General features: G+C 28.4%; 1 protein-coding gene across 1 annotated transcript; it reads left to right on the forward strand.

Moving 5' to 3' along the window:
• The first annotated feature begins 1,378 nt into the window (after positions 1–1,378).
• On the forward strand, positions 1,379–10,813 carry LOC114132504 (BTB/POZ domain-containing protein KCTD8). The gene is made up of 3 exons (XM_027997975.2): positions 1,379–1,552; positions 1,729–2,324; positions 9,498–10,813. The coding sequence occupies exons 2-3, from the start codon at positions 1,831–1,833 to the stop codon at positions 9,685–9,687; spliced, it is 684 nt and encodes a 227-aa protein (XP_027853776.1). The 5' UTR covers positions 1,379–1,552; positions 1,729–1,830; the 3' UTR covers positions 9,688–10,813.
• The last annotated feature ends 12,345 nt before the right edge of the window (positions 10,814–23,158 follow it).

Raw genomic sequence — 23,158 nt, forward strand, 5'->3', positions numbered from 1 at the left:
CACTAGGACATATTATATTGATTTTATTAAACATTTTCTTGCAATCTATGGAGTACTCGACGAATTTATTACAAACACCGAGTTCATCATTTCAGCATCATAGTCTGGTTATTTATATTAGCTTTATTTAAAATCATTTAAAATATCTATAGTATAATAAGTATCAAAATTAGTTAATATAGACACTTCGACTTGGATCAATTAACCCAAAATGAAAGTTTCAAAGTTGTAAAAGATATATCTACCAACATATAATAATTTAATTTATAAGTAAGCTTCTGGACCAATAATTATGCATAATAGGTAATTATTCAATCTTAGTTAATTTCTGTTATAAAGTGATTAAATATATAATATACTTATAACATTAAAATAGGTTAAAGATAAGGCGTACCTTGCATAGATACAAAAATAATAAATAGGTATTCTAATTACACTATTCTTATTAAGAGCATAACTACTGAGACAATATTAAAGAACTTGGGCAACATTGTTTAAGTATATTTAAAAAATAAAATTCGGGTAATAAATAAGGGAAAGAAATCTCGATAACAATGTTTTCGTTATTATAATATTATTGGTCATTATATTTCACTAGGTATTGTCGGAGTTGAAAGCAACAGAGCCAAACTACGGGTTGTCCGGAAGTGAGAGGAGAGTTGAAAAGGGGGTCGCAGTATTTGTTTTTTAGGTGTTATGATGGTTTTGACGACGATAAAAAGCCACTCGAGTTACATTAGATCGTCAGCCCCGAGCACACACCAAATTAATATCTGACCACACTCGGAAGGCTTAACATATACTACTATAGTGTTCCGAGTTCAGAATATAACGTAATGATGATAATATGTTCTGAAACTCCTCGGGATCTCACACATCGACCCCGCTATCGTCTGGGGACACGACTACGACGGCTGACAGCCGTAATAATAATAATAATGACGATGACTATATAATATACAATATCGTTATGATATCTGTTGTTTTCCTCGTATTCTCTCTGAATATCAGCTGTATAAACGTATACGGTCCATTTCGTATACCGATCCTAACCGCGTTATTAATATCATCATGCCATACGTAACAGGCGGTCTCGGATCTCGCGGTAGGTAATTTTTTTTAATTAAATCGAAATATGTCGCACGCGACGGCTGCGTCGGACGCGTGTGTCGGCGGGCGGTCGGACCGACGTGGACGGGGGTGAAGACGGGTTAGGTTGCGCGATTACGTCGGTCGACCGTGGCACAACGGATGCGACGCGCGCGACTGCGGCGCAAGCGTCGTGATCGCGGGGCGGCGACGGGACGGCATCATGGGACGGGGCGGCGGTGTATATTGATTACGCGCGACGAGCGCGGTCACCCGCGCGCGCCACCGGCCGAGAGTCGGCGAGGAGAGCGAGGCGGTTAGACTTATACCACCGCGGCGCGAGAGCGAGACAGCAGCGGCGTGCGCTTCGCGTTCCGGTCAGTCAGCGTATACCACCGGTGGTAGCGGCGGCTTCGGCGGCTTCGGCGGTGGTGGTTCCAGTCGATTTGTCGTCATCGTCAACGTGCGTATATTACATTATTATTACCTATTATTTCCGTGCCGTATTGTGTGTTTATATTTATATTATATAAATACGACAATCATACAGCATCGCGCGAAATTAGTCACTGCGCACGCGATTATAATAATATCACATCGTCTTATATATTGTAACAATAATATATTTACAACGCGTAGTTGCGTGTCGGCGAGCTCGCGTGTCTGTACAATTTATCAGAGACTCGTGTGGCTAGCGACCAGGAAGTCGCGTACCGAGAGCTGAACAGATCTCGCGCGGCGATGGACCAGGTGGTCGACCTGAACGTCGGCGGCGTGTTCTACACGACGGCCGCGTCCACGCTGGTGCAAGCGCAACCGTCGCTGTTGGCCGACCGGTTCAGCGGCCGGCTAGACCCGTTGCCCAAGGACAGCAAGGGCCGGTACTTCATCGACCGGGACGGCGTGCTGTTCCGGTACGTGTTGGACTTCCTGCGGGACGGCAAGCTGTCGCTTCCCGAGAGCTTCCGGGAAAAGGAACGGCTCCGGCTCGAAGCGGCTTACTACCGGCTGGACGGTCTCACCGAGCGGCTCCGAGAACAGAGGCCAGGCTACATCACCGTCGGCTATCGCGGCACGTTCGCATTCGGCCGGGACGGGCTGTCCGACGTCAACTTCCGCAAGATACCCCGGATACTGATATGCGGCCGCGTGCAACTGTGTCGCGACGTGTTCGGCGACTCGCTCAACGAGAGCAGAGATCCAGACCACGGCGATACGGATCGGTACACGGCCAGGTGGGTGTTTACTATATATTTATTTTTATTTATCGTCCAAATCGTCGACACATTATCAAGATATTGTCGTTATTATTATTTATCATCGTCATTATTATTATTGATCGAGTACGTTGTACTTAACGTTTTGCCCCCAATTTGGAGGAGGGGTGTTCGGTGGATGGTTAACACACCTAGTTTTTAAATTAGCACCAATAGAATACATTTTATTTGTGGACTAACTGAAAAAAGTAAGGTACTTCAGTATCCTTAGGTTTTTATTTTAACTGTATTTCAAAAATGCCTTGTTGTAAATATATACATAAGCAATAATGTCCCATATTTATGTGTAAACTTTAACTGTGATGTTCGGGTAACCGACCTCATTACCACGTTTTCTACATAATCCGATGTAGACTGTTACCAATCTTGAGCCAGTATCGTATTAGCATCGTGGATGTAAATATAAGGGGTCGCCACCGCACCCCAATCTTACCTGCAGTAACCGCATTTAGGTTTGAGTGGGTATCCGTTTGGTCTACAGGTCCGACGTGTGTGTGAGTGTGTGTTTATATTAATACTTTAAAGGTAACTGCTAGTAACCATGCGTTATGATTTCGTCATTTCGAATACACCTAGGTATCATATTTATATAAAAAGTACGACGTCGGACATAATACCTGTAGGTATTACATTATATTATTATTATAATAAATTGACCGCATATAGCTTATAAGAGCGGCTTTTGTGTGAGAACGCCTGTGAAATGAATATTTTAATAGGTTCCAAAGCAACATGTGTTTGACATGTCTTATTCAGCGATTCGTATAGTAATAATTATATATACATATATATATAAGCAGAAATAAAAATGGTCGAAAAAGCTCTATTTTGTTTTTGTTTTTTTGTTTAAGGACTCATGGACAAACATTAAATATAACAAAAAGATCCTTTCATAAGACTTCCTGGGTGTATTTTTTTTGTCGTTATTATTTTGTTAATGTGTTATTTGTTTACGCTCCGTTAAAATGTGCTTTTTTCGAGCTTATATGATGTAGGTAGCGTATTTCTATAATAATAAAGACGGCGTTAAAAGTTCAGTAAAAATCGATTTTTGTAAACGACAATTACTATAGGTACTATACGCAATAAACGTTATATTATTATATTTTTCTATGAACGAAACGAAAATCATCTACTTACGATATCATTATAAAAAAAAAAAAAACAAACAAACAAACAAACGAGCAAAGCTGAATATAACTATCTACTATCATCCATCAACCACTAATGAAATTACTTGAAATTTAATTTTGTAAACGGCAAATAACGTTATATACTATGTTTATAATATTAAATCTGTCAAGTGACTACATAATTCAACAATAATTAAAGTCGTTCGACTTTAAATGGTGGCTCGTTGCATTTATGTTATTGCAGTTAAGCATATTGAAATGGATGGTAGAATTTATTATTATGAACTAATAAAAATCGATTGTAAATAATAATAATGATGATAAAATGATAACAATAATAGATGATCACGTATTTTTTATTATGTTAAAGGGAAAAAAATTCTCATTCACAATATTACGAAATAGTATTATTTATAATATTAATAAACCAAGAACAAAAAATTATAATGATAAGGGCATTATAAAACAAGTAAATAAAATTGTTAAATTAGTGATTTCTTCATTTATAATTTTATTTATTGATTAAAATATGAAAAAAGTCATAGACAAAAAAAAAAGGTACATTAATACCTCTTTATGATAAATATTTGATAGGTCATACTAGTGTTATTATTATTATTATTAATTCACATATTTTTAAAAACTATGAGATTGAAAATTGATTTGTTTAAAATTTTAAAAGATAATCCATGAATTTAATTTCTCAGTAAGATTAATTATTAGTTGATGATTTTTGAAGGTTTGCTTTAATATTCCAATTTTTTCAATTAATCGTCTTACATGGCTATGAAGTAATATATCAATTATTGGTTTTTGATTGAATAAAAATATTGTAGTGCTGAATTTCTTATGATTTCTGAATAAGTATGTCCATAAAGTAAATGTATTATCAATTTTAAAAGAAAACGTATATTATAGTGTTAATACGTCAAACAAACTTTTGTTAAATTTAACACAATAGGCCACGGTCATTATTCTCAACCTCTTATTCTTTAGAAAACATCTTACACGAAACAGCATATAAATATATAATATGTATACGCCTATGTGTGTGTGATCTATGAAAACACTGAAATTTCATTATTTTAGGTGTTTGATAAAATACCTTTTAGAATTTAGAAAGTTATACAAAATTATATTTGATATATAGTTTAGTTTTCACCAAATATGTACATAATATAATTATTTTTCTCGAGAGTAAAGGCTAATATTATAGTATAATAAAATAACAAGTCAAATGCGTACTTAATGCAATGGTGTATTTTTATATTAGTAATTAGTTACCATTAATACATTCATATTATATTAAATTGAATATAATCTTATAATATAGTATCTTGTATAACCTATTTTTGGAAAAGTGACCGAATAAAAATATTTTGAATTTCAACATGAAATTGGCCGTTTGAGTCTGTCATGAAAATATTAAATACCTCATTCGTTCGTTGGTACTGCTAATATTATGATTGTCGAGAATGCCAATTCAAATACTCATGTAAATACCGTACTAACTACAAAGCCAATATTCTTGATGATTTTTTTGTTGAATAATATTCGTGGACATAGACTCAAATAACCTAATTTACGTAGGGCGTTCCTCCAACTATATAGTTATCGATATGAAAATACAAATTATTATTTACATAAGCTAGGTATATGATTTTCGCACAATATTTATTTTACGAGTATATCTATTAAGCACGAATGTAATATTATAGCTGGCAGATATACACATTTATAATAAAATATTACATGGTCAGGTCATATTATTATTTTACCACATTTTTTAAAAAAAAATCAATAATTCTCAACGTTTGTATTTATATCTCACTTATCATTGATAGGCTATCAATAATATTATTATTGCAACTAATTTTATAAATGTAAAGAAATTATATTTACTTAGTAATAGACTTGACATAGTTTTGGATAGCTAAGTCCTCCAAGCTCCTATTCTATATGTGTAAATTGATGCAGAATACAGATATACTTTAAAATAACGTATGTTTCTAATAATTTCTTATAGAAAGTGTGATAGTTGTATAATTTACTTGATAAAATCCATAAAAAAAACTATTTCTACAACAACTAAATACGACCTTTTTTTTTTTTTTTTTAACAATATATTAATCATCTAAAATCATTTTTTGACGATCTCGAGTATTATTTAATCTCAATTATTTACTTCCATTATATTTTTATTTTTATTTGCTTTTGTTTTTTTTTTTTTAGTGTAAAAAAGGTAAAACTAGATACTTTTTCTGTTAAATTAACATAATGTAAATAAATATTTTGTTACTTTTCGTTTGAATGAAAACCATTTAAGTTTCATATTTTTTTTTTTTTTTTTATTGTTAATTTTCATTAACTGGCATGTTTGTCCAGTTATAATCTGTGAGTAAATTACATTGAAATCGTTTTAAGTTAAATTCCTAACAAAACGTTAAGAAATATATACACCAATTGACCACTAGTGGTAAGGAGAATAATGGCCAATAGAAGCGAATTTTCGCATATTATACCTACTACATTATATTGTTATAATATAATATAATGTGTAATGTTACGGTTTATTTGTATCCTTACTACCCCAACTTATTCCTACCCACCAACCGTCACCGTTAATATATATCGAGTTGGCTAAGAGCTTTAAAGGTATTCCGGTCCGGCTCCGCGCTGTTTAAGATTCTGTTCTGGTCACGAGCCATTTGCCGACCGAAGACTCACCACGGATGACTAATGCTACTGGATTTCGAAAATGTACAACTCATATGGTCATATAACTTACATTTTTTACGTTTTATAATTTTATTGTAAACAAAAAAATTGTTATTTTTTTATACTCGCCTGTTTTTTGATTAGTTGTGTTTTATACACAGGGATGCTATAGTAATTACCTTGATTTTTTTAATATAATAGATAGACTTTAATATAAAACTATTAGTACAGATTTCATATAATAAAAACTGTGAAGTTTGTAAATTTTCTATTAAATTTGATGGCTGGCATTAGATTACACTCTGATTAGTGGACAAATATGTATCGATCGAGAGTGCCCGATATTTAGAAATGTAATTAGATAATATCTAATCGTATATATATTATATACGTTTATTTTGTTAGTCTTGTTCTCCAAAAATTAATACACACATTTCCTATTACGTTATATAGTGCATATTAAAATATAATATCATATAATAAAATACAATAATATATAATATTTATATATTTTTCCGCCTCTAGAGAATGAACTGTTTATTATCTTTTCTTAACACGTCATTGCTACTATGTGAACGTTGTACGAGTATTCTGTACTGAAATATACATGTTGCGAAAACACTTTGTGACGTATAAATGTAATTTATATGACGTGGGTATGAAGCTTTAAATTCCTGTACTCCAAACCCCTCTGTTCTTGAACCTTGTGACCATACGTCCCCGAAATTCGAAATAAAATTCCTTTCTTTTCAGCTAGATGATATACGATGACAGTGCAATATAATTACAAAATTACATGGAGCTATTTGTAATATATAATATATTTTACTTGTTCGATATTTTAAATAAATTATATACATTATTACTTTAAGCATTTTTAATTCCACAAATGTTTCTTATTATAAACATTACACGTACCTTAGTGTCTATATTATATGTACCTACAGTTTTATTTGTTAACTTATTTTGATTTTCATAAATAATAATTTTAAAAATATATACTATCAATGTGCATTTACGCTCACGTATTTTCATAAATGTTTATGTATGAATTCACCTATTAATAACCTTTCTCAGCACGTGAAATAGGGTAGCAGTGACGTTAAACATGTGTAGTAATAACCGGAAGTACAGTTAACACACCCACACACACATATATGATATATTATTTATCTATGGGTTACAGAAAATATATTCTATATAACTAGAACACCGTACTGATTCATTTTTTATATTTCGTTTAAAAAAAATATATATAATATACGGAAGAATATCTACTTAGATTTTTTAATCAAATAATATGTATAATATAGGCATCTTTAAACCACAAATATCGATTATTATAAATTATACATGTTTTTATTGTATAATACAATATAACGAATGAGGCAATCTGTATATTTTAATTAAATTAATTTCCCACGTGCATAATATAATATCTATAAATGTATAAATTGCATAAATATTTCATTATTATATTCTGTATACGCATAAATCGATTAAATTCACGGTTTATATCACCAATATAAATTAATCTATATAGTAGAAGGGTATATAAATATAATATATAAACGCGTTGCATTAAATTATGATCAAGTTTTCGTAAATAAAATATGAAAATAGTTGAAAATAAATAAAAAAACAAAAACATATTTATTGGTATCGGTATAATAGATTTATTCTTATTGGTGGGCGATTAAATCAAATTAAGGTTAATGGTTACGGAAAAAAATTGAATTCGTAAAATGTAAAGTAAATTGAATAGAATCTACATAAACTAAGTCGATAAAATATGCATAATTAGTTTTACAATTGTTTTCTCTATACTTATTAGTTATTATTATATTATATTATTCTGTTCGTGAATGTACGACGAAATCATCTAGAAAACGAATGGCAATTGTTATTTTAAAAAGTTTGTTTTCATCCGAATGTTTTGTTTCGCCGTTATTTTGTTTAATTTTGACTGTGTAAAAGCTCCCTTTGCGGATATGCGCGTCCTTAATGAGCCTAAAAATGTCCGTAAAGTGTTCCCTTTGTTTGCAAATATCCACCATTGTTCTCGTTCGAGCGATTGTCTATCCAAACAACGGGAAAGGGTTATGTACGCTAATTGTACTATAAGCCTTTATCAGACTCTGTGTCTTCAGAATCGCCACCGTTGCTATCACCGTAGTCGTCATTGTTGCGCGCTAAACAGTTTCAGCTCGATATATCATTATGATGACGGCAGCATATATGGGTTCCCTCAATCAATCGAATTCGAATTTTTCTTCCTTTGCATCATGCAAGTAAAATTTTCTAATATGTAGATTATAATAACTGTATAACTATGAGATTTTACTCATATGCGAGGACGCAAGTTTATATCACATATGTGACTTTTACCCCGACAGAGTGTACGGTAAATTTTTTTAAAAAAAAACATTTAATATTTATATTACTTTAAACTGCACAGTTTATATTATGTTTTTTTTTAATAAACTGATTCAAATAGTGAATGATCAACCAAATAACGCTATTTCAACATTATCTTTTTAACTATGGTAAAGTTTGAATTTGTTAAGGAAATACATTTTTATTAGGACGTACTTATAAATACAATATTTCACATCTCGGAAGATTAAATTAATCGTCATGGTTTCTTATCATTCGCGAACAAAGATGATGCAAAGGATCATTTAGGTCAAAAGGATTCCTTTATTATCTGCGATGATTACTGCCAAACTTGTGTCGTTATAGACCCAACTCGAGACTCCTAGCCCTTAAATCAGTGAGTAGCTTTATTCGACTGGCCACCATATTATCTTTTCGAAAGCGCCCTCTTCCGCATCTTTAGTTTATGATCGCATATCACAAGTGAGGCCTATATTATATTGTTATAGGTAAAGGTTATGTATATTTTTATTGCGGGGATAACATTTCATTTTGCTGAAAGACGTTTTTAAACTGCAACTAGTCGTTTTGATTTATCTTGGTCGAATTTAAATTATAACTGTAATTGGAAAAAGAGTACAGTTTACGTGCAGAAATAAATATAAAAAGATACATGTTGTATCACGTATACCGTCATATGATAACATAATATTTTATTTAATAACTTATACGGAGTTTGAATTTTAATGGCTTAATATACTATAGTCGCGTTAAATTGGAAATTATTTTTGATAAATACAGTCCGATTAAAACATTTTGAAAATATCCTTTTTTTTTCAACTAGAAAAATCCCAATAATCATAATGTAAAAATTGACACTAACGGAGTGGTAATTATTGCGCAGGTTTTTTCTGAAACACACGTCTATCGAACAGGCGTTCGACATGCTTCAGGAACAAGGGTTCTACATGGCCGGCAGTTGTGGATCGGGCACGGCTGGTGGCACATCCGCTGCTGAACTCAAACCGGGCGTGGACTCGGAGGAATGCCGTTGGAATCATTACAATGAGTTCGTATTCGTCAGGGATTCATGAATTTCGACCACCGACACCGTCACCGAGACGAGACGAGATGACGAGGGTAACGCGCGCCCGTCGTCATATCATTCATAATTTATGACATCTCAGACCAAACATATTATTATTATCATTATTATTATAATACTATTTTGTAGATAATATTATTATTATTCTATTTTCGTTTTCCGTTTAAGTTTCTATATTTTTTTCCATTCCTTTAATTATTATTAATATACGTAACGTTTATTTATATATATATAAATATATATAAATTATAATGGTAATTAGTGATTATACCATTTAATATATATCATTATTATTTTTAATGTTATTATTAAAAATATTACTAGGGTCTAGAAATAGGAATATTACGTTCGAATAATATATAATAATACAATATATATGAATATATATATATAAATTAAGTATAATATATGTTTATTCATATATAATAATAATTAATAAACCTATCTCTGTTCCCTCTCTCCAATCCCCCCTCAAAAAAAAAAAAAACCAACAAATTATCAAAACACCATTATTTTATAAAATAAAATTTTAAATTTTGGCCTAATTTTATTAATCGTACGTAATACCTTTTAAATAATAATATGAATAATAATATTACTATTATATTTTAGGACCAATTTGATTATATCCCTATTTTGTACCGAATAAAAAATCGGTTTCGTGGTTATACAATTATAATATAATATATATTTGTATTGTTTTTTTTTTTTAGAAAAATGATAGCTATTTAAATAGATATTATACATTAAACATATTCATCGTGTTGCGAAATGATATGATATGGTGTTGTAAATTTCATTACATTTATATATTATTATAATATAATATAGTTGCTCTAAAACATTATATATAATACACATATAAGGTATATTCGTTATTAAATTATTATCATATGATTAATATATAATATTATAATAATATACTATAATATACGTCGATATTAAACCATGCTATGTAAGATTAATATTTAATTTATTATTAACAATAATAATAAAAAAAAAAAACGAATAAAATAAAAAAATTCATGCGTCTTAAGTGTTTCATTATACGTTTTAAACAAGCGATCGTGCATTTGGTGTCTTATCTACATCAATATAGTGTGTATGAAATATTATTTGAGTTTTGTTTTTTGGTACCCAAGACTACCGTCGATATTATAAACATAATGTTTTTATACGTGCATTATCGTTAAACGCTAACGATATACAAAACGTTAATAACCGTAAGCCTTTGTGGTTAATGGGCATACATTATAATTAAAATATTAAATATATGTAATATCATATATAATAGGTACAGTATAATTATATTATGTACAGCACGTAAGTATTTAAAATATTTTATGTAAAACCTTCACTACCCATGGCGTCAGTATGCACATAATAATATTTTTTATAGTTATTATTAAACCCGTTTAATCCTAATCGCATATCGTAACAAAAAACACAGACTATTATAATTAATATTACAAACACTTGAGTTTAGATTTTGGAACAATATTATCTACAATTATTAAATATACCTCATCTAACATACACATATCAATATATAATGACTTGAAGTTGTAGTATTTTTATCAAATAGGTAATTTCACTATTAGCAACAATCGAGTAAAACTAAAAACAAAACTACTCGGAATGTTATTATAATAATTAAATCTTCATTGCATTTCAGTTTGTTTGTAAGGGTTGTTTGAAAAAAGTTATTGCTCTGAACACAAGACCAGAAAAAAAAAACCGGAAGTTTTATCCCTTATGTTAATAATATTTTGGTCACGTAAAACCGTCTTGGTACTTTTTTTTTCTTCTAATGAAACCACCACCGCAAGTCTGCTGAGAAAAGGACGCGACGATGAAATGTTGGAAAAGTTTTTTTGTAATCTTAAATTATTATTACATTGAAAGCTCGCTGAAGTATAGTCCCCCGCACCCCGTTTAATTCTAAAAAACAATGGGCAAAAAAGAAATGATTACGTTTTTTTGTAAAAAAAATCTTATGTGTTAAACAAGTTTCATCTTATTTATCTTATTATACTCCGGTAGTGATAACAGTATATTATATGATGTGATTAGTATTATTATAATTGGTTTGTATGCACGTGTGTATCTTATAAATGCGTTTTACTTTTTTGAGTGCTGCAATCGAAACATCCTTAAGCAACTATGAACCTTTAAATATATTTTAAATATAATTTCTCGAATATAAAATATTGTAATTTAATATTTTATTTTAATGAGTGAAAATTATATAGTTAAGAGGATGCAGCGCAATATTTGTTTTCTCTCTCAGACCCATATGTAATATAGATAAAACGCTTACACCTAAATTCGTTTCTTTTTTTTTTGATTTTTGAACAACCTTAAAGTAAAATCATCTATTACAAAAATGTTATAAATTTCAATGATACTTTCATTGCTTTGAGATATTATTTATTTTAAACAAATCGATATGTCATACCCTTAAAAATATTATTTTCTATCGTTTTTGTCATACGCAATTTTACTCTAATATTGCTCAAAAATATTTTTAAAAAAAAGTGATTCTGCGTAAATTCGCTCTGTCTATGTCACGTACAGACTAGAGAGAGAAAATCAACAGTGAGTTGACATCCTTTTAATAATTATTGCTAGTATATCAGACGTAATGGCTTACTGGTGCTTTAGGAAAATGTTGGACTTCTTTTGTATAATATACTATGATTTAATAGATGTTGATAATTTGTGTGAAGAAAAATTACACGTTGCTATAGATTTTCTCGAAAATGTCAATACTTTAACCCCGAAAAGTTTATATACTCGTCGACTCCATTTAATATTTATGCACTACAGATTAATTTATTAAAACTAAATATTGAACAACGTATATATATTATTGTTGGTATAAGGTATTTATATAATGCTGAAGTTGACGACGGGAGTGGCTAGTGATATAGATTATAGAATACATAATGAAATAATATAAATCGATAATAATATGTATTGGGGTAAACATCAGACGAGTACAATATAATTATATTTACACGAAAAATCATGAAATATTATCCTATCGGAGGTATTTTATTACAAATTATTATTATTATTATTATTATTATCATCAACAAGTATACTATATAGGTACTGTGTGTAGTGTTATATTTATATCGTAAATCTAGTAGTTGTAGGGGGACATTTTTATAATATATCGTCGCCGCACGGTCTCGCCGGCAGTCTATTTTCGCGTGTTACAGTAAAAACAAACGTTCGCCGACTGTCACCATTTTTCACACTCTGTTCGGAAAACTCATTTACGTTAAGCCGCGTATATACCATTCGGCGCGGCAGTCGACGCTTATTCACCTGCCAAACAAATTAACGTCGGTGGCACATTAAAGTGGTAATTGTTCAAAGGACACGAACGTGCCAAAAACTACACGTTTTTAAGCCCTAAATAGCGGCGTGTGTATGTGTTAACTGCTGTGTATATAATATTTATATATATATATATTATACGTGTATAGTTTATTACATAATATATACATTAGTTGAGCCGATGAGTTGTACACTTTTCACTGTATCGTTGTTGGTGAGAGGGTGGGGAGAACGTATTTATTTCTCTATAATACGATTTTTTTCTTTTTTGTTATTCGTGAAACTTCGTCGTATAGAGTGTTCACTATATTATAATCGTTGTTTGGAAATATTACCTATACAGCATACATATTACAATGAATAAACTATAAAGCATAATTTTCTTGAGAACCTATACGTATAACGTATTTAATAATAATACTATTATAATGTCTAATATTTTATGTGTGAGACAATAGTTTTGTCGATCAGTTTTTAACTGCTCGTAGAGATGGATTATTCCACTTAATTTTAATCGGTCATCATGTTCACATTTTTTTTGTCTTTTTTGAAAAAAATGGTGTTATGTAAAAAAAAAGGTATTACCATAGAACCCATTTACATGACCATAAGTGTCATATTATGACTATCGTGATTTATCATAAATACATTTTTCTTCAATAGACATTTTTTTTTTATTCAGATATTTTTTGAAAAAACATTGTATTATATTGTTACATTGTTCTTAAATTATAAAAACAAGTCATTTTTAAACATTTTTTTTCAAATAATTTTTAAAAATAAACATATTACTTCAACGTAAAGAATTATTAAGAATTTAATTTCAGAGAGTTTTAATTTTTAACAAATGTTTTCTATTAATTATCACCAATGCCTGTTTATTTTTTTATTATTTAAGCTTATAGATTGAGGTTATTATAAGTTATGACGTGATACAATTTTAGTAGACAAAAAAATCCTTATATTCACATATGTATCTCAAAAAACTCAAGACTTTAGGACCAAAATAAATAATCCTTTTACAAATCTAGGCTAACCTAAATAAAACAAAAAGTTTAGAAAAATATCGTTATTCAGCCTTAGCTCAACTACGTACTAACCACGATTTTCCTTTGTATTCGAAACATTTTTATAAACTTTTTGTTTGTCTGAAAGTATAAAATACCGTACAATTAGTTTATTATTTATAAATGATAAGTAGTAAATAAGCATTACAAGTTTAAATAATATATAAGCAGCTTTCAGGTTAAGGATACTAATCTTCTATTATTTGAACTTAAAATTGCATGCTTATACAGTAAAAGATAAAATCCTCTGTTTCCGATATTTATTGATCGGTGTTTTCAAGAAAGAAGTTTTTCTATTACTCCGAGTTATGTACAAATTAAATCGAGTTACCTTTTTACTCTTAGAAGTAAAACCATCGACATTGAATGCGAAACATATATTATGTATGTATATTAAAATATAACACTTTTTACGTTGTAAGTAATATTATAATAGTATATTATTATTATTATTATTGTATTTTATTTCTCATCAAGTAGCTTTTTCGGGCTCTTTGTTCTGCGTCGTTGTTACTATCTTCGCCGAAGAGACGGTAAGTGCGTTTATTAAATTTATCCGCAATAAGTATACATTTTTTCTTTCACTGCCTAGCTCACTGGCCATCTTTTCCCAACTGCGAGCAGTAAAAGTCGGCGTGTAAAAAGAAAATATTAACCATGTATTATATATACAGCATTCTTGACTAGAAAAAAAAAATAAAAACCTCTTTAACGGCTGAGTTACACCATCCCTCAACTCGTTTACCTACCATCCCTTTCATCACACGCCCGTCCATAATCCTTTGACCCCTCACGACCGTTGAACACGATAGATGAGGAGGTTTACGTTTCTCATTTTGTGGTGCGCCTACGCGGTACGCAGTATTTCGTCATGTAATTATATATTAAACATGCTGAACACGAAGATGGAATATATTCCGTCTTTGCCTGTAGTTATAGTATAATACACTTCAAAACTATACTATTCGGTTTATGACGCGCGACCGGAAATCCGGTCAAACGCGAAATTCGCTGTGGAGACCATCCGTCCACAACGACCTGTATTTACACCTACCCTATATTATATACTTACCTTTTACCACGATTCGATCGAATGGTTTTGTTAAATTACTATTGTTGTTGTTGTTGTTGATGTTGTTCAGAGTATAAGACTTTGACTCACAAAAGTCGTTTCTTGTGTTTATTATCATTATTATTACGCATGATTTATACCTACCTACTTCAATTTTAACGACCAAGATTTCCGATTAACAAACAACTTAGAAATAAAAATGTTCGTGTACCACACTATGGATTTAATAATATTTTTGTATGGTATTCATACATTTTTTACAAAATTATTCACACCTAATGTGTTAATGATTTTTTAAAGAAATGCATAATAATACACACATTATTAACAGGTATATATTGTACTATATAGTATTTTGTTATAACTGAGTTATTCATAAAACATGTTCATATTTATTTTTTCATTTAATAATGAATTTATTATTTCATAATTCAATCTATATTCAAATTTAATTTATTTATAATTATTTAATAATGAATTTATTATTTCATTATTAAAATTATACTCAAATTTTATTGAACTATCATCAATATTTCATAATAAATTTATTAATATTTCGATTTTTGTAATTTTTAAATATACATACTTAACTTAAATATCATATTTTAAGTTTCTTGAGATATTTTAAACTACTTAAGAAGTATTTTGTGGGTGTTGCAAACTTTTGTTTTTTTCAATTAAAACCTCTTTTTTACTGTAAATTATTTAATGAATATATTTTTTTAAAACTGTTGATGTACCTTATTTTAAATGTGAATGAATTTTTAGTTTCTTAGTTATTAAAATGTTTATACTAGGGATTAGTCTTTAATAAATTTTTTCAAAAATATAAAATATACATAACATTGGATCTAGTATTTATTTTATTATACTCTGACAATTTTTTTTAAATAATATAATTTAATAAATCAATATTAATTAATAAAATATGAATCCATAGCCCACACATCTTCCAATTCATTATCACGAAACTATTTTTCTTAATACACATAGTTAAATAACACAAAAACTCGTTCGAGTTTTGACGTTGCTACGTCAGCATTTTCAGAATAAATATTAAATAAATGATTTACAATAGAAAATGGTGTTGTTATTTGAAAAATATATTATATTATATATATATTATATTTCCATTAAAAACTTCTTACGTAGTTCAAAAATATCAAGAATTTAAGAATATAGTTTTATTTTATTTTTTAAAATTCCAAAAATTAAATAAAAGAACGAGGTGAACATGTTTAGTAAACCACTCTTTATAATATTTTGTCATTAATAACTAAATTACAGTTTTTGAATGACGCACGTCCGGCTGTGAGTCCAAACTCTAAGGCTTTATATTTTCCCGGAACGAAATTACGCCATCGAATACTGAAGTCTGTAGAAGTTTATTCAGACACCTTGCCAAACTTTCAACGTGCGTGAAGTTTCATATTATAATATGTTATGTTATATAGAGGCTTTCAATCTTCGTTTAAGTCACCAAAAATCACATCAAGTTTTTACGCGATTTCCAAAAATGTTATATGACAAGTAACGTAAATTATATTATATTATTTAATATGAATTCATGCTTAATAAAGTAAAATTAAATGATCTTCAATTTGAAAAATTTTCTTAAATTTTGATATTATTTTAGTGGTTTAGTTTATTTTTTATTTTTACATATATTTAATGATTAGATTCTAATCAAATTAAAATTAAATTATTGTAAATGGTTTTTTAACATTTTTTATAAATAGTTACATACTTTTAAAATTAACACATGTTAAGTAAATAACTAAAAATAATAATCTTTAAATATACTATAAACATTTAGTAGTCAGAAACTTAATTATGAATGTTGTAATGTTACATTTGTATTAAATTTTCAATTATTTTGACACAGCAAATAATTTTCTATTAACATTTGAAAAAAAAAATTAGAAATGTTATCATAAATAAAAAACGATAATTTAAACATTTGGTGAACATTTAAATATTTGCAGTGTTTATTAATTTATGAGTTATATAAAAAAAGACTCAAACATTTTATTTGATTATAAATTCCAATTTTTCATTCATTTTTTGTTCATTGTTCACGATTATATATTAGAAATAAGTACTAGAACATTGTAACATTTAACTTTTTTAAGTACAAACTAGATCCAATTTTATATTCTCGTCGCCTCATTTTTGAATATCAAATCATTTTATTAACAACTTATAAAAAAATGTAAAAAAAAATCACATTGTGATCAAAACCAACATTGTGAAAAACCAATACATTCATCCCTTCGCTCAGAATTTAAAAAAAAATTATTATCCATATTATAAAAACTTTAAAAAAAGGTTTTATACTATCAGTTTTTTGAGCCATCTGGTTATTTAATTGCAAATTTCGTTAGAAAAATACGAGTATGTGATATATTTGCTGCGATATATTACGATTTCGAATGTTACGATGAAGTTTTTATTTTTTTTTTTCATTTTGTATTCAAGCCAATAGCATTCCGGTCGCACGACAGCTTATGTCAACCTCAAATTTATTCAAAATAAAATAAAACACACGCATATATGATATATTAAATAACTTTATGGTGTATATGATATCAGAATTTAAAACAATTTTTTGTAATATTACTAGAGTTCTAATATCTTATGACCTATGCAGCTGTAAGTATTATTTAATAATAAAAAATATATCGTATACATTATACGCATCATTCGTCGAAGTTTGGAGTGTATTTATAGTCTGTATCTCATAGACAATGATTGAAATGTACCGAGTCTCGTTCCATTTAAAATTGAAAATTGATGTTAAATTAATAATAATGAAGAAAAAAACAACATCTTGTTTTGATAGTGCCGATACATAGAAACATAAAAAAAAATATATAATATATATTGTGCATGTTACGTCAAGTTATTGATTATTATTTTTTACACCCATCCAACATCACGAGAGGAATGTTAACAAGTGATTGTTTATACTTGTACATTCTGTATATGATATTAACTATGAGTACACACTTTCTTGATTAGAAATTAAACTTTATAATGCTCTGAAAATGAATTTTATGTTAATTATACACAAAGTTATATAAACTAAAACTTAAAAAAATAATCATTGCTTAATATCAAAAAATAAATTACATAGTATTTCTCGTATATTATTATAAATTATTATATTTACACGTTCTTACATAGTTAGTTTACGGGGTGCATTTAAAACTATATGAAATATTAAAACGTTTATCTTATTTTCATATTTATAATATTTATTTATGATTTGTGTATACACTACTATAGTATTATTGTATTAAAAAATTAACATCGATTTCAAAGCCTTGATATCATTAGAAATAAATTCATATTACACCTGTAACGTTAAAACCTCAAATCAATTTCGGTATTTTTGACGAAAAATTAAGAACACAATACCTACATATTATTATCTTTATTGATTATACTAATAACTAAATATGTGCAAAAATGATTAAGTATTTATTAAATATTTTTAATATTTTATTTGGGAACTCATGAAATGGATACAGTTTTAATGTTATTAACTATCAAGAAATAAATAAAATGGTTAAAAAAAATATAATGAAAATGCAATAATAAGTCCTATTCGTGTTATTATACGTATTATATATTTAAGCAAAATCCTTCAAAATTAAATGTGTACTAATTTCTCTCATTTTATTATAATTTTTCTAGATAAGGATTATGCTCTATAATTTTGAATAAAATAGGATTAAAAAAAAAAAAAAAATTATAAAATTGTGTGGCTATTATAAAACGTATAGCAGGTTAAAGTGACCGTTACAAAAAAAGTTCCTGGTATAATATTCTACCCTGCAGTTCTTATACAGAATTCACTGCAATAGGTTTAAACATCAAAAGTAAATAACGTATAATACAACATAATACTTATCTGCTTAAAAAGTAATTTCCGTAAAAAAAAATGAACTTTTGTCCTTTCCGGCTTCGTAGTTTCCCATATATTATATAAATAATGATTCTATATCATATTATAAAACGGAATTCATACTCGAAAATTATTACATTTTTCTCAAACAGCAGTGGATACATTTAATATTATTAATGTTACCTATTTTAAACAACCTAATTTAAAATAAACGAATTTGAGTAGATTTGAATTTATGATGTATTATCATGTAGACAAACGATATTTTAATGTGATATTCTGTTGCTGATCATAACTCATAATAACAATTCGTTAAAAAAAGAAAACACTAACGGCTTTATCTCAGAAATACATTTTTTTAACTGTCTCTGTAAGTCATCGATTATGTTACATTTGACTGAATTGAGATAAAAGTGTATAACCGCATTGTATAATATCATTGTAATTAGCTACCTATATAATATTATATTAATGTATTGCGTTCTGCGTGTACGGTATTATTTTGAACATTATAAATTAAATATATTTGACAATATAGAATATAATAATACAACGAATAATCATCACAACGTGAAACTAATATATTATTGCAATATAATAATATTATTTATGAAGTGCACACAACCATAACATTCCTCGGAATTCAATATAGATTTCCATAAGGTAGGTACTGAAAGTCCGAAACACGTACTGTGCGAGAAAAACACTTCTGCAGTGGCCCGCTGTCGTTCATACTACAATTTATTTACGTACGTAAATTTTTAAAATTATTACACATTATTGACACTGTACTATGCCGTTTATTATACATAAGCTCGTACCGCTGTTGTATATAGTTACTCGCCAATTACAAGAGACGTATGCGCATGTAAGTTGTGAGTGACTGTTCCGTATTGGAAAAATTTCGACCAGACCAGCTGTCAATGCCGACATTCGAACTCCAAAACAGGTGATATATAGCGCACGATATTATATACATGTACCTACTTAAGTTTTCGTTTGCCAAGCGAAATTATTTAATATAATATTATATAAGAGTCGTATATTATTATATTTCGACATTCCGTCTGAAAAAACGAAAACTTGTAAACATCGACGCAAATATTATTATTTATTGCTCGGCCCGTGTTTTCGCATTTATCACTGTAAAACAAAAATCTCTGAAGAAATTCTCGACATATCATAATATTATAATAGGCGCGTGCGACGGTGCGTCTTCAGGTAGTACATATTGTATACGGCTGCAAGTATTGAAACTCACAAATTGCAATTAATCAAAACCGTCTCGCACATTGTTTATTAAATATTATAATTTATAATAAAATAATGTTTGTGAGTTTGATTTAATTAAGAACATAGTACAAAATATATATAGTTCCATATTATATTATAGTATCGTAAATCTATGTGAAAATCATATTCGGTACAAATTCGAGTTGATAATTATAGTATAAAACTATATAATATATATTTAGTTAATAATTTGCAGGATTTTGTAGATGGCTATACCAAATATATTAATAATCTTTTGCCGATTGTAGATTATTTTTTCGTTATGCTAATATTACTATGAAATACTTAGTTAAACGATTTAATAAAAATATACGTTCATTTACAATATCAACGTGTTTTTACATATCGTGTATTGTAGAGTCATATGATACACGTCGTAACTATTTGACACGATATTTATAAAGTCAAACATAAATTTTAATTACATAATTGAGTATTTTTCTATCTTTTGGTACCAGACTGTTGATACTTATTATATTATATTCCACATGTTTATTGTTTAATGTATTGTTTCTTTTCCAACTTACACAAACCTCATGGCTTATACACTATGTCCACTATGATATATAGCATAATACAATTATAATAGGGTCATTTATAATTTTAAATACGCAGGTAAATGAAATATGTTTTTGAAAATAAATTTCATCACGTTTTAATAAATTCGTAGTTGACGTAGTTTAAATATAGCGTGCTATTTGATTTTTAAATAAAATACCTATTGCTTTTTTTTTCTTTCTTTCCCCTTAAATGCAAATCAAAATTATTATATTCACTATATTTGTGCACTATACGCGCATATAGGTCCGTTCACAGAGCGCAGTTAATATAATTATTGTCGTTACCTATATAATAGAATGGAACACACAACAATGCACACGGGGATACAAAGGAATCGAGTTTTGCGCTCGAGCATTGTCTTTTATGACTCGATTTGTGTTCGTTTACTATCAAAACGTTAAACCAACGTCTATACGAATCCATTCCAATTTAATGAACAATATTACTATCGTAAACGTATTCCGAAAAGAAATTTAATTGTTACGAAATGTTTAGGATTCTTCGGTAATTGCGAAATAACATCGATAAGTTTAGATACGAATATAGAGCACAGAAATTCCTAACATGTAATCTATAACGTTGGCGCATGTTCAGTGTATAAAAGGTTTTTTTTAGTTTTCTTTATCTTCTTAATTTCACTAAACATGATCGATAAGTCATCAATTCAAATTGTTTTTTAAATAGATAAAAAAAAAGTTTTAGTTGGTATAATATATTATTAATACTTATTAGTAAATATTTTAATTAAGCATTCTTTAAATTGAAAATTCTACTAAAAAAGTCCTGATCTTGTTGTATGAAAATAAATTTTAAACCGTTGTTTAACTCTCCCCGCTCCATATTATGAAATGTCATCATTGGATAGCTCCTTGCTTCAAAACTCCAGTCTCTAAAATGTAACTTATTTATTCATTTATTTTTAACTTATTTTATTAATCTTTAAATATTATTTGTACTTTAAAAAAAAAAAAATAAAAAAATAACTTAAATCCATATAACCATTAAAATAAATGTACCTAATGTAATTTTATTTATAATCAGTTAAATTGATTCCCTTTTAAAAAATTCCAACACTTTATGTTATTCTTTTAATAATTAAATGGCTTCTTTGAATTTTAATTTATTATAATTTTCAATATGTTTCATATACGACTGGTTAACCATAGGTATCCTTATTATTAATTCGTACTTGATATTTATCACATTAATTTTTTGAGTTGATACACATATTGATGTAGTTTATGTTTCAAATGTATTATTTGTCGATTTCATGGTTTTTATATACTTATTAGATATATCGTGCAATCATGTTCAAATGGAAAATGTGTATGCACATTAAAAATCTTGTATCGTACGATTGGCTTAAAAGCTATAAATATTTCAAAGTTCATATATTATATAAGAGTAGAGCGGATTTAATAGCAAATTGAGATAAGAAACGTCTGCTCATCTCAGTTCAATTTGTCTGTAGAGTTTAATATGGTTGTAATCGATAAACCTCTTTTCCAATATTACATATTTTATGTTCATCATTACCTCTATAATATGTTCTCTGAAAATATGTTTTATTCCAATATGAAATGAAAATAATTTTCACCATTTGAAATTCAAAATTAAATTTTTCATACACATGAAAACTTTAAAAATATTTGGGAATTCATGCAAAAAAGGTACATTAAAAGAAAAAATATATTAGTTCAATCTTATTTCCTTGCAGAAGTGTTATCGATTGCCAATGTAGTTTATGCAACTTGTGACCATGGAAACATTACATTTTAACTATCATAACTTATTAAAAAAATTAATTTATTGTCCGTTATTTCCAGTATTTAAATACTTTTCAAATGGGTCTTGACGAGCAAGTATGAAAACAAAAATGTTAATTATCAAAAAAGATAGTTATCAATGTTATCATAAAACCGTGCTTATTTCACGCTCGTTTAAATACGTTTTATTAATCACCGTTGAACATGAAAGCCCGTCAATAAGTCACACGCTACTTTTGTGCATAATACATATTAATATATTATACAATATTATTTATAACTGCAGTCTATTTAGTTAATCAGTGTAATAATACAGACATCGTAATAAAATGAATATACCAATTCGTTTGTAACGTTGAGCCTTAACAATACCTATAATAAATTATTTACATTTTTAAAAAAATATATATCAAAACAAATACTCGCTAATGTGATTTTGAAGT

Source organism: Aphis gossypii, chromosome 1, assembly GCF_020184175.1.
Source record: "Aphis gossypii isolate Hap1 chromosome 1, ASM2018417v2, whole genome shotgun sequence".
Taxonomy (NCBI): domain Eukaryota; kingdom Metazoa; phylum Arthropoda; class Insecta; order Hemiptera; family Aphididae; genus Aphis; species Aphis gossypii.

What these genes read in the sequence shown, in the direction of transcription:
- LOC114132504 (XM_027997975.2), top strand. Translation starts at nt 1,831, where the DNA reads ATGGACCAGGTGGTCGACCTGAACGTCGGCGGCGTGTTCTACACGACG. An exon ending in ACGGATCGGTACACGGCCAG is followed by an intron (nt 2,325 to 9,497) that starts GTGGGTGTTTAC and finishes ATTATTGCGCAG; the next exon opens with GTTTTTTCTGAAACACACGT.